At 41.9% G+C, this 12,766-nt stretch overlaps 1 protein-coding gene across 3 annotated transcripts in view; it reads right to left on the reverse strand.

The window, feature by feature from the left end:
* The window catches only part of CLEC16A (C-type lectin domain containing 16A), a 654,120-nt gene that overhangs the window by 597,721 nt on the left and 43,633 nt on the right, over window positions 1–12,766 (reverse strand). For all 3 annotated transcript variants that reach the window (XM_078663155.1, XM_078663154.1, XM_078663156.1), the window contains exons 2-3: window positions 8,840–8,968; window positions 347–480 (exon numbers count right to left, since the gene is read on the reverse strand). In XM_078663155.1, coding sequence (XP_078519281.1) covers window positions 347–480; window positions 8,840–8,968 — 263 coding nt within the window. The remainder of the gene's footprint in view (window positions 1–346; window positions 481–8,839; window positions 8,969–12,766) is intronic.

Genomic DNA, 12,766 nt, shown 5'->3' on the forward strand with positions numbered 1-12,766 from the left:
CAAGTCTCTAGAAATCCAGGTGATGTAGATAGTATAAAAGAAGGGACGCTTCCAAAAACAAAAGGGGCCATTCACTTTGCACAATTAATCGTACTGTGCTTGATATATCATGCAACATGTACATGTATATACTTCTTGTAGTCATGGCCTGGTTTATAATACAAGGGATGTAGGGCAGATAATTCGATAGTCACGGTTACATTAAACTGGATACCTGTGTTCATTGCAAATAACGTACATGTCAAACTTAGTGGATTAAAAAAACAACACCGATATCAGAGCAGCAATGCATGCAACAAACAGGAAGACGTGCATTGACAAATAAAGGAAACTAATGTGCGCTTACAAAGAGAGGTCTCGTGACTGATATTTTCAAAGAGGATGTTCAAGGTCTGGAGTAACTGAACACAGACATAACGACCAGATTTCTGGCGCAGGATGTTCAAAAAGAAAACAAACATGTTCTTCTCCAGGAAAAAGCTAAAAAAAAAACAAAAAGCATTTAATTAATACAATACTATGATACAGTTTCGCGGTGACGTTTGAAAATCATTTCAGGACACTGAACATCAAATGATTCAAAGTCTAAAGAAACAACAATACCTGTATAGGATCACCAAATCTCTCCAGCACAGTTTAATTTATTTCACACTTTGAGCATTACAAAGCTCTTCAAAAGTGCTTTGTCATTTAAGATGCACTCACCTTTCATAATGTCTGAAGGAGTGTGGCATGTATGGGTGAGCCAGTACCCGTGCAGCGTCAACTTGTGAGTAACAGAAATATCTGAGATGGTGCCCAATTTCAAACTTTTCAGGGTTAAAACAAATGTAATTTCAAACCTGGTATGATTTCACAAGTTGGAATTATTAAAAATCGACGAGAAACTCAACCTTAAATTCAGCATCGGATTCATGCAGTAGAAGCATCATTCTGTGAGTAAAGCTTGTGAAAGGTGACAGAACGAATGCTTGCAAATAGTCTTAAGTACTGGCAATCACTCTGGGGAGCAATCCAACCCATCTGTGCCACTCTAGACAGAGGCCCACCTTATGCAAATCAATACTGGTCCGGATCCTGATCCAGATGGGAATATTCCACCCCGAAATTGCAAGCAAGGTCCACCCCAGAAGGCAACACAATCAACTCCAGGCTGTTTCACCCTAGTTAGGCCACGTCAGTGAGGTACAGCATTGATTCTGTGGCACCATGAGCAATAGAACCACATCTGGGAATATTCTTTACAATGGGCAAAAAACAATGTGTTTGAAAGCTACCCATAGTGACTTTCAGTGTTTTAGACTATTTGCAAGCATTCCCCCCATCATCTCTTGTGTGTTTGGTGCAGAACACCTTAAATGGCCAAGGGAATGAACACACTTGAGTCCCGTGCCCGCTGTGCCACAGGATCCAAGCTACATCTCACTGACTAGGCCTATAAAGGCCAAAACAAGTCTTGGGTTGCTTGTGGTCCCTTTAGCGAAGGAGTTGTCTTGCAGTTCAGGATGGACTGTTCCCATGACAGGCCGGGTCAGTACCGAATTGCTTAAAGCCATCTGCTGTCTAATAAGTCACAATGGGCAAAAGAAATGATGGGTTGGAATGCTACCCAGAGTGACTGCCAGTGGTTATGACCACTGTTCCCTCTAATTTGTTTCCTCTGAGTGCGGCAGTTCAAGAGCTCTGTGCGCTGCAACCAAGGCTATGTGCACCAAGCAACTGATCATGCATTTGAGTGCTTCGCTCAGCAATATAAATCTGTGGCAATCACCACTCAAAACCTTTGTTTGCAACGAGTGCGCACCAGGTGCATTACACACACTTACAGCTCTATTTAATAAGGTATTGGGACAGTTTTGCAATTGTTTACTTCTGTAGCGCCCACCTACACAAAGGATAGAAAAGGACAGTGCACTGAAGGTGCTGCCATCATAGTATTTACTGAACAGTCGGTTTGATGCAAGCAGTCTGAAGAATGAGACAGTTATTATTGAACTCGAACCGGGATCTGGGCTGGACCAAGTGAAATATGCGAACATTTTTCCCAGTGTAATTAGCCAATACAGGAACACTGAGCAGGGCCCACAGGTTGTCTGCTTTCAGTTCTGAGCAGGAATCTGCAGGCAGTGAAGGGGCTTTTTTATTTACAATTTAAGATTGCCCAGAACAAAGGCCTAATTTAAAGGGACAACAGCCCTATTTCTATTCAAGAATGATCCTGGCTGGGAGCCACCTAGAGCGTAATACCTAGATTCCAAAACAATGAAGGGTAAAAAAAAGGCACACAGGTATCACTTTACAAGTCAAGTACTTAAAGGAAACTTTTGAGGCAAGTTTTTGACTTTGTTTACCCTTCCTATATAAGCTACATGCATGTATTCTAAGAAGGTATGAAAATGTTAAGAGTGCATTACTGGGAGAAACAAAAAGTATTGATTTAATATGTAATGGTGCAGTCTGTATTTATAAAAATGTACTACAACGCAAAGGAATCCTTTTCAGCAGCACTATACACCAAATTGAGAAAGAAAACAATAAGGTTCTGAACCCATGACTTGCAGTTTGCAAGAGGCTTGTTTACGCTGGTTCATAGCTCACTGTGCTACATTAGGATTACAATTTATGTACTGCAAGTAATAAAGGATATGTGTCAAAAGCAGTAACCCACTTACCTATCTACAAAAATAAAATGGTGATTTGCAGGTTACATGATGTGCTTTACAGGTGAGAGTATTCTGCTTAATTCAGAGACTCTGTCCATCACCACCCCTTGTTGTAAATACTTTACAGGAGATGCATCAGAATTGGCACAGGCACTTTTGACATCTCTACCCAAACCGGGCAGGAACCCCACTGATATTCCAGCATATGGATCTTTATCACTATTAAATACAGAGTATAAAATATTGAGCAAACTTCTGGCTTGACGCCTACTACAGATGCAACCAAAACTTATACACCCAGACCTATGTGACTTCATACATACAGAGACTTTATCATGTAATGGATGCCACCCCTAACGACCTCCAGGCGAATGGACGTATATCATTAGACCTGCGTCAGGCGTTTGATACCCTAAGCTGGGAGTATGTGTTGGCCGCCTTTAATAAGTTTGGTACCCTCTCCCCCTCCCCCCCCCCCCCCCCCCCCCCAAGATATATAAAGTTGGTCAAACTACTATATGCCTCCCCCACCGGAAGAGGGCGCACAGGAGCCCACATCTCCGGCCAGTACTCCGTGCATATGAGAACGAGACAAGGATGCCCCCTGTCCCCAATACCTTTTGTCCTTGCATTAGAACCATTAGCGCAACGGATGCGGCAGGAGTCACTGAATTGTGCAATGCCCATTGGGCCCACAACACACATGCTGTCGCTTTACGTAGACTATATAGTGCTATATGTGAAAGGTCTGCATGACAATTTGAAACATATTGCTCATATCTTCACAATATTTGAGCAAATTTCAGGACTAGCCATAAATGCTAACAAAACACATGTGTTTTTCTTCAAGAATGGCCCTTCGACCGCAACAATCGCCTTACGAGAAAAAATAATCCAGGTTGGCCATAGCACCTTGAAATATTTAGGGGTCCAGATATACAGGGAGACACGGGACTTGCTGGAGGGGAACCTCGGGAAAGCCATTTCCTCTCTGCGCTCACAAATTGCATCCATGACAGGATGCAATGCATCTAAAATGGTAATGCTCCCAAGACTTTTATACTATTTTACCAACCTACCAGTAGTTGTACCGGTGCCATATTTCGAAACCCTGAACATGAAACTAAAGGAATTGATCTGGGGAAAGCACGGCGCTCGGTGGGATTAACCAAACTATAGCTGCCGACAGATTGGGGGGGCTCGGAGCGCCAGACATCAATTCCTACTGCTTAGCAAGTCAACTACAGTGGCGGTCATACTGGTTAGCACACCATAATCTACAAGAAATAGCCTACACACCCCGTATATCGAGCAAGGTGCATTACATACGCTGTTATATTCCCGAGAGTGCACTCCAGCTCAGGCCCCAGTACTGTTAAATTTGCCCTCGAACATTGAAAACTTGCCCATAAGTACACGACCAAGACTATTCTATATGCTCCAAATATACCACGTCTCGTTCTCCCCACCCCAATGGATGCAGTGACGTGAAAACGTTTACGCATATGGGAGTAGGCAGGAGTGTCAACAATGGGGACACTGTTTGGGTATGGTATACTGTTAACCCATATGGATTTCATACACAACCTTCCGAACTCCCTATTTCTTACGCATGCAAACATCACCCTGTATGTAGAACTACACTTGGCCCCTGCCACACACAAATTCATATATGCAGTACCCCTAATGGGTAACAGCAGACACCTGATGCGTTGGCTATGCCGCGGAATGAGATCCCACCTTGCGGTACCCCTGACTCAGCTACAAGACAAATGGGGACAGGGTATTGGGAGAGACCTACAAGATACGGAATCAAAGACTATTATAGCCTTTCCAAAGACAGTCTCACGCAACTCCATTTTCAAACGTATACAATTTATGATCTTACATAGAGCTTATCTTATACCACATAGATTACATGTCATGTCATGTACCCAGGAGGTGTGTCAGCATATCCCAGATAGCACGAACACTATGCAAATCTATTACATTTGCTGTGGTCAGGCCCTGCGCTCTCAACCTACTGGTAACAAGTAGCAGCTGCTATAGGGCAAACAGTAGGGCCTCCTAACCGGTATACTGGGGAGAGATGTTTGCTGGGGTTTGTACCCAGTCCCAAAAACTGCACAGCACAATCTAGATTCGTAGGTCAGGTTCCACATCTCCCCCAAAATATCTCGACTTGGCGAGAAGATGTTATACAATGGGGAAGGGCGGAAAGTGGAGCGCTCCACAGGGAGCAATATAGAGGCCTGCGGAAGAAACCAATAGCGATGTCATGGGACACTCACCATGAAGGTTTCTAAACTTTGGACCTACTGAACACCTGAACATACCCACTCTTACCCTTGGTTTCACTTAGCAGTTTAGTTAGCCACTAGCTAAGACTAGAAGGTAGGCATAAAGATGTATACATAATCAACAAGATAAACATACATGCACCATATCCGATACATCCTCCCCTGGCGGCAGAGGGGCCTGCCCAGGACATCCATGCAGAACACACAAAGTAAGTGACTCTGTAAAATCCGACTCCATAAAAGTGACGTGAGCAATGTTACTGATAACACTCACACTCCTAAGAAACGTAGGTGGCCACCAGCCAGGGGTTTAGGGAGTTGTATAGTTCCTTTGTTCCAAATGAAACTTACAATTGTTCTGCAATTAAGTATCAAGCATCATGAGTGTTGAAAATTGTATTGTGAACATGGCAGCCAATGCTTTTAAGACTAAACCGTATACGAAAAAAAGTCTATCGGGCCTTGCTGTCCGAATTGTAAAATGCAAATTTAACAATGCCTCATGCTGCATGTGATTTAGAAACACCAATAAAGTTGACAAAAAAAACCTCTATGCAGTATTAGCAGTCAAAACTGGAACTAGACAACACACAGATCTCTTCAGCAACAGCATTAACCACCAGAGTTATAGGACCATTGCTATTATCCTCTAAGATTTCCTGGGCACACAAAGATCTCGGCAGAGGGTGTCTTAGCCCCAAAAGATATTTAAAAATGCCTTTGCAATCAATTAAACCAGAACAGATTTACTGCCACGTTTGTCCTTGTTGCCAATTTCTTTGCTACAGTTTAAAAAAAGTAAATGTATAAGTTGACAGTCAGACACTGGTTTGCATGACTCCGTTCCTCGTGACTACACCCCCTTTCTGTTGTCATGCCTTGACCACCAATTTATGAGTGGGCACATCAATTAGGTCTCTGTATTGGGTTCATGGTGAATTGGCAAAAAAGTGCATGTGATTCTAAGATCAGCACCCATTGGATAAAAGAACAACAAAGCCATTCAGTACCCTAACTTCCCAAGCTCTAACAGCACCATATGTAAAGAACTGCACTTTTAAGAGCTTTACCTTGAAAATATTTGAAATGTAGAACATTCAGCAAACATGTTAAAGTATGATACGGTTGCATTCAATATTCAAGAAGGTGTACTTCTTTAATATGTGGAAGTGTGTTTTTTTGGAAAGTATTTATTAAAAGTGAGTGGTTTTAAACATGAACTGAGAAACAGTATCACATAAAAGGGGCAGCTACCCTTCTGTGGATGAAATGCAGGCCAGTTCTACTGCAATAAATAAATATATGGTGTCTACAATACTTTCACTCCTGCATTGTGCCCCCAAATGTTGCTAGTATTTTTCAGTTTTATATAGCACTAACTTGGCCCAAGGGTAATGGCGCACTGTGCATGAGCACCAGTTGCATTACACAGAGACTCATTAAGTTTTTTGTTTTTTTTAAATATGGGGAGATTAAGTGATTTGTATGCACACAGAAAAGGGGGGCCTGAGGCGATTATAACGACCAGCGAAGGCAAACTACCCAATTACAATCCCAAAACACACAAGGGCCCTCAGGTCTGTCAATAGCGAGAAAAGAGGCTGACGAAGAAGAAGGCGTCCCTTTAAAGGACGGTTTCCCTCTGATACTTATTCATCTGACTCAGATAACGACAACCCCCAAGAAATTGGTGGAGCTCAACACAACTCCAGACCAAATAGGGGTAGACCGATTCAGCATTCTTTTCCTGGTCAGTCGCCTTTTTTACCGAGAGGCCAATACAGAGGGAGGAACAAACGATGGCCACAAGACAGGGGAGAACAACAACAGATGGGCCCTCAACCTCAACAACCGTATTTGAAGACCCAAAACCAACAATATTGGCATTAGGTAGCAGGAATTCCTGCTGTGACACTAATATAAAAACACTTTACCAATTTTCAATCTCTCCTCAGTTCTCCCACTATTGTAAATGCAGCCTTGTCTATTCAGCCTGGCTTTGAGTCAACCAGGAAAGGCAGGACACACCCCAACCTCCCCCATTGTGTCTGTCTAGTGTGACTGCACATCCTCAGCACCTGTCACTGACAACCCAGGCGGTGAATAAACAAACAGGCAGAGGCACACTGGATGCTTAAGCAAGAAAATGCCCACTTAAGTGGCATTTTCAAACACACAATATAAAAATCATTCACTAAAAGATGTAGTTTCCAAATCTGAGTTCAGGATGCCTAAACTCAATTTTTCTATTTTGTCCAATAGAAAGTTACGCTTGTAAAATGTTACAGTGCAGCTCCCATGACAGCCTATGGAACAGACAGCCTTTAAATAGTGAAAAACGAAAAAAACAGTATTTCCCCATCAAGTCATTTAAAACACCTTTCACATACGCTGCACTGTGCCCACAAGGGTACCTTGAGCCTACCGGAGGGGTGCCTTTCATGTAAGAAAAGGGAAGGATAGGGCCACGAGAGTGGATGAACTTGCATGGTTGACATGGCAGAAAAACGGTACGCAGACACTGCAGTGGCTGGTCTGGGACACCTTTGAAAGGCTACTTGTGTGAGTGGCACAACCAGTGCTGTAAGCCCTCTAGCAGCATTTGATTTACAGGCACAGGGCATACACAGTGCACTGTACTAGGGACTTACTAGTAAATCAAATATCCTATTCATGGAAAACCAATCATAACACAATTTACAGTAGGAGCACTTGCTCTTTAGCACTAAATAGCTTTGAAAAAGTGCAGAGAGACACTATCCCAGCAAAAATGAAGCCCAGCATACCATCAAAAACAGGCTAGATGGCAAAAAGGCAGGGGCAACACACCAAAAGATGCCTGGTATAACCTGGTCACTGAGACTGATATGCAGTTTTGTACTTTGTTCCTAGAAAGGAAGTTTCACACTAGAAATGGACTCACCAATGAAGAGGAATTATACACAGAAAAAAATTGCAATCTGAATGCTATGTCTAAAATAAAATATATTTTAAAAAAAGTCACAAGCAGGCTCCATGGAGAAAGTACGCTGTATTTCTCTTTCATATAAACACTCTCACTTTGATGTCAGCAGAAAGCAAAATAAACACCAGGCTCCCATGAAAACACAGCTTGACATTTGACCTGGGTCTTTGAATGTCCAGAAATGTGACTAGAGAAAACCAATATTTGAAGGCCTGTTTGTTATAGAAAACAAGTTTGTGTAAAAACGACTGTAAAAATGGCTTTAGCATGGGTAGGTACAAACTCAGCTGCACTGCCTAAATCAAATAAAGCCAGCAAATCGAAATCCATCAAATGTGAGTTGAAAAACACAAAGACAATAGCAAGCCACGGGCAGAATGTATTCCCAGGCCAACTTTATGAAAGTCCCTAAGATGTCTTAGTATACTAGGCGCCGACCTAAAAAGGATAAAGATTGGAAAGCGAAGAAGGCCTCGGAAAGTGCAACATTGACCGCACTCATTTGCACTGAAGTGGACTTCATTTTTCAGAGTACAAAAGAGTCAATGGCTGAAGTGGTCTGAACTAATGCCTATGCAAAATGTGAAGGACAGCTGAAAAGATCAATGGATGAAAAGAGTTGATTTTTCTTTTTTCATTGTATGAGGCTAGAGAGACAGCTAAAGCTGTCTGGAACACCGCTAGAAATAAAAAATATTCATATGGGTTTATTTTACTTATGTATTGTATGGACCATGTAAATGTCCATTAGGGTCCATAATTTCTCATGTGAAAGGTACACCATCTCAATAGTCCATTCTTTCTGACGATGTGTTCAAGGAAACGTTTTCTGGCATGTTTAAAGTAATGCTTAAGCACTTTCCTTTAAAGAGATACCCTGACAAATAATACAAAAAACCTAGTTCACTTACTCAAACACTGAGCTGTCATTTTGATCTCCCCAGATAAGAATCTCAGTTATCGAACGAATCGTCTCCACTAGCAAATTTCGGTTGTTTTCGGTCACAGTGGTGTTCTTGGTCAAAACGTGGTACATGTACCTTCGGAAAGAAATGCAGAAAAAATGCTATTACAAAGTGCAAGACAACTAACCTCAATTACAGTTTCTTGGTTTGCTAGCTAAAAATCACTCTACACATATAGAATAAGAACATAAAACAAACAATAAAGGCATACATGCATCTAGTTTTCCACCTGATATATGCACTAAATATGTATTTGCTGACAGAAAATGTTCCACAGGATTTTGTTTTGGTTTGTAGCAAAATACATTGCCACAGAATAGCAAAAAAAAGGTGGATCATAACTCACCTATCCCCTGGCTCCCCCTGCAAGGACATTGGTTCTCTGCTTATTACCTTCCACGGTGCCAGGAGCAATCTTCCAGCAGGAGGGATTTACAATAATCATTAGTGGTCGTATCTGCCTCATGAAGTATTACACAAGCATGGGTACATAATGGACTTTTATTATGGCCTTTAGGGTTTGGTTATGTAAATACTTCGAGCATACTAGAATCCCTCGATTCCCCTACCATATCAGAGTGACTAAAATAATTCTGATCATGACACCTTAGGCAAGGCTTCAAAGCTCCTCAACTTTGACACAAAAGTCATGGCAGGAGCAGAGTAGCTGTCCTATGCTCTGTGCAGTCTTCTCTTTGACTTTACAGACATGGGGGATCCAACTGTTGCACATGCTGAAGATCAAACCCAAATGCCCACAGTTACTTTCAAGGTCAACTCTTAGCCAGCTCCTACTCCAAACACATTGTTCAACTCCTACCAAAGTGAAAAAAGTTGTGTTATGTTGATTCATATGGCGCACTAATCACCCAAGAGGGTATCCAGGTGCTTGGGCAAGGTCTGTAGGTGTGTGGCTCCGAGGGGCCTATATGAAGAGCCAGGTCTTCAGCTTCTTGCAGAACTCAAGTGAGGAGGCGGCTCTGATGTGTTGGAGGCAACTTCATGTCTTGGGTGCGATGTAGGAGAATGATTGATCTGCAGTTTTGCTTTTGTGGATGTAGGGTGTGTGCGCGAGTGAGGCTGTCGCCGGGATTCCGTTCTCATACAGAACTGTGCATAGAGACTTGGAACCTCAGTGAATTAGGGTGTGCCAAAACTCACCTTAGTACCCAAAATCCCCTACCAGACTAGCTACAGTGTCTCATTGGTTATTAAAAACTCCCAATGTTTAGACAAACCAGAACATGGACTTAGTACACCTCAGGTAACGTGGAACACATGAACACTCTTTCGTTATACAATCATTTTAATTCAGAACAAGGAGTAAATGAGGACGCGTGCACATTTGAAATGTTTATTTTCTAATGCGGTGTTCTCAAGCGCAGTATCTTAGCTAATACAAGCAAACATATTATAAGAAACAAAGTAATCAGCATAGTTACTAGTCCTTAGAATACAAAGGGTGAACGCATGTTAAAATGCTAGAGGGAAGAAGGGTAAAAGACACCTAATTGTCACCCTCCCTTGCTAGTATGTTATATTATATTTAAGAAGGTCTCTGGGTTTTAGCAGGGCGGCCCCATAACTCAGATCCCAGTGGTAAGGGATCACATCATCTTCCACCAGCTCTCTGCATGTGAAGCACCATCAAGTGTGTGTGTATTCTCTGTACAAAGCAATATAAAACGCGCCTAAAGCCAGAATTTGGCCGCAGCTGCATGTATGTGATGTCTAGGAACGTGCGAAGATCAGACTTCACAACAACCACTGTGTCGAGATATCCTTGAAGGCTTCAGCACTCACTGTACAGACACAGCTCATCAAGCAAGGCTGATATCAGAGCAACAACATATTATTCTTGTGTGAAGCAAAACATTCTACTAGGCTCAAAGCTAAAGTAACAATTAGGTGTCGTGTGCAGTAGCAGCAGAAAGGTAAAATGGCGTTTAAACTCCTAATAGGCTCATGCTAACTTAACACAGTGTGTAGGCAAAGCATATCTATATGACAAGGCAGACTGTGGGTGTCTAATGGGTTGGTGAAAGTGTATGCAGCTTGTTCAGATATTCTGGTCCTGTGTTGAGTAGGGCTTTGTATATGTGTGTGTGAGAAGTTTGAATTGGCTGCACTTGTGTATAGGGAGTAAAGAAAGAGAATCCCTTGGTGAAACCACCGGTTAGTGAGCAATGTTGCATATATTACATCATTGTAGCCCATGTATAAAAAATAGAAGTTTGGCACAAAAACAATTTCCTTTGTATTTCCTTTTTATTTTAAGTAAGAAGGAAATTTTCTTATTAGTACAAAATTAAAAACACTACATTACGAAGACATTCAAATACATATACATTGACATCATTTCATATTAAAATCAATCCTTTCCTCGAAAAAGGGTGTACTCATAAAAACAAATAATCACACAGGGAGAGATAAATCTTAAGGAGAAAACAGAAACAGACACTATTATTTGTCATGCAGGTACATATCAGGGAATCTACAATTTGAGAGCTACTCCAGGCCACACTCAAGATCTGTTATCTCTGGGGTAAACTCCGGCCCTTGATTATGTCAAACTAAGCGTCGACGCGTTTCGATGGTTTAATTGGATTTAACCATCTTTTTCAAGACAAGATGTATAGGCTTCTCCTATTTCAGGCACTGGGTGGTTGCCGTTTTCAAAGAGATCCTTATAGCATCTTCATTTGTTTCTTTTCCTTAATCCTAGTTACATCCTTATGATTTGTGGTGTCGTTATTGCTCACATGGGACTTTTATTAGTATTGATCCATCTGATTAATGTCAGTCTCCTCTTTTTCGCCACTTTAGAGGGAGGTAGTTCAAATCATGTAAAAAACGATGCCGTTTTCTGACTCTTCTCAGAGTCTTTTAAATATCCCACAGGCCAGTACCCTTAGTTTGCTTGATATAGGTTAATGCAAGTTGTACCTGTTCTTTTCCCAAGAAAAAGGGATCGGTGGGGTCTTCCCTGCTCGATGTTCTGCCGTGATAGGAAGCCTTCAAGGTCCCTCGTCAGTATCGGATAACTGTGTGTCAGACGGACGCAGGGTCTGGCGAGCAGTCCGATTCCCTCCTCCAACACCGCCAATGTGAAAAAAGATGAGTTATGTATAGGGAGCCAGAGTAACTTCCTGAGATGCAAAGTGATATGGGCTCGGCACGGGCAGTGGAGTATGAGTCTTGTGACTACTTTTTGGATGGTCTAGAGCCCGTGTAGGATTTGTTTGTAGATTATGGCGTAGAGAGTATTGCCACAGGATAGCCTGCTAGTGACGATTCCTTTTATGATGGTCCGTCTGGTGTTCCGAGGGAACCAATTGAAGATCTTGTGCATGTGTAGGATACAGAAGCAGGAGATGCACACTGCGTTGACTTATATTTATTTGGAATTTTATATAGTGCGTACATGACCAGTTAGGGTATCACAGCACTGTACAAACAACAGGTACATTATACACACAAGAATGAAATGCAAAAGGAATCATCTAAACATATACAATATAACACTCAATCAGCATAATTAAGCAATGGGTGTGCCCCAGAAAGTAGTGAAGCTGAGTGGCATCCGGTCTACTCCTGAAGGAATTTATTCAGCAGAAGCATTGTTTTTAATAACACATTTTATTTGGTTATTGTGCAATATCTAGGGGTCGCAGCCCCACCATGGCCAGAGAAGTGGTAACCATATTTCTGATATACAACAACACCCACCGAACATGTAGGTGACAAACGAAAAACTTACAGACAGGTTCCGGCCTCCATATTCATACAAACGATGTATTTGTCATAATGTGCCACATTAAACATATACATAAACATATTTTTGAACTTACAGTCGGGATATACCAGCACATA

This window comes from Lissotriton helveticus, chromosome 10, assembly GCF_964261635.1.
Source record: "Lissotriton helveticus chromosome 10, aLisHel1.1, whole genome shotgun sequence".
NCBI classification, from domain to species: Eukaryota; Metazoa; Chordata; class Amphibia; order Caudata; family Salamandridae; genus Lissotriton; species Lissotriton helveticus.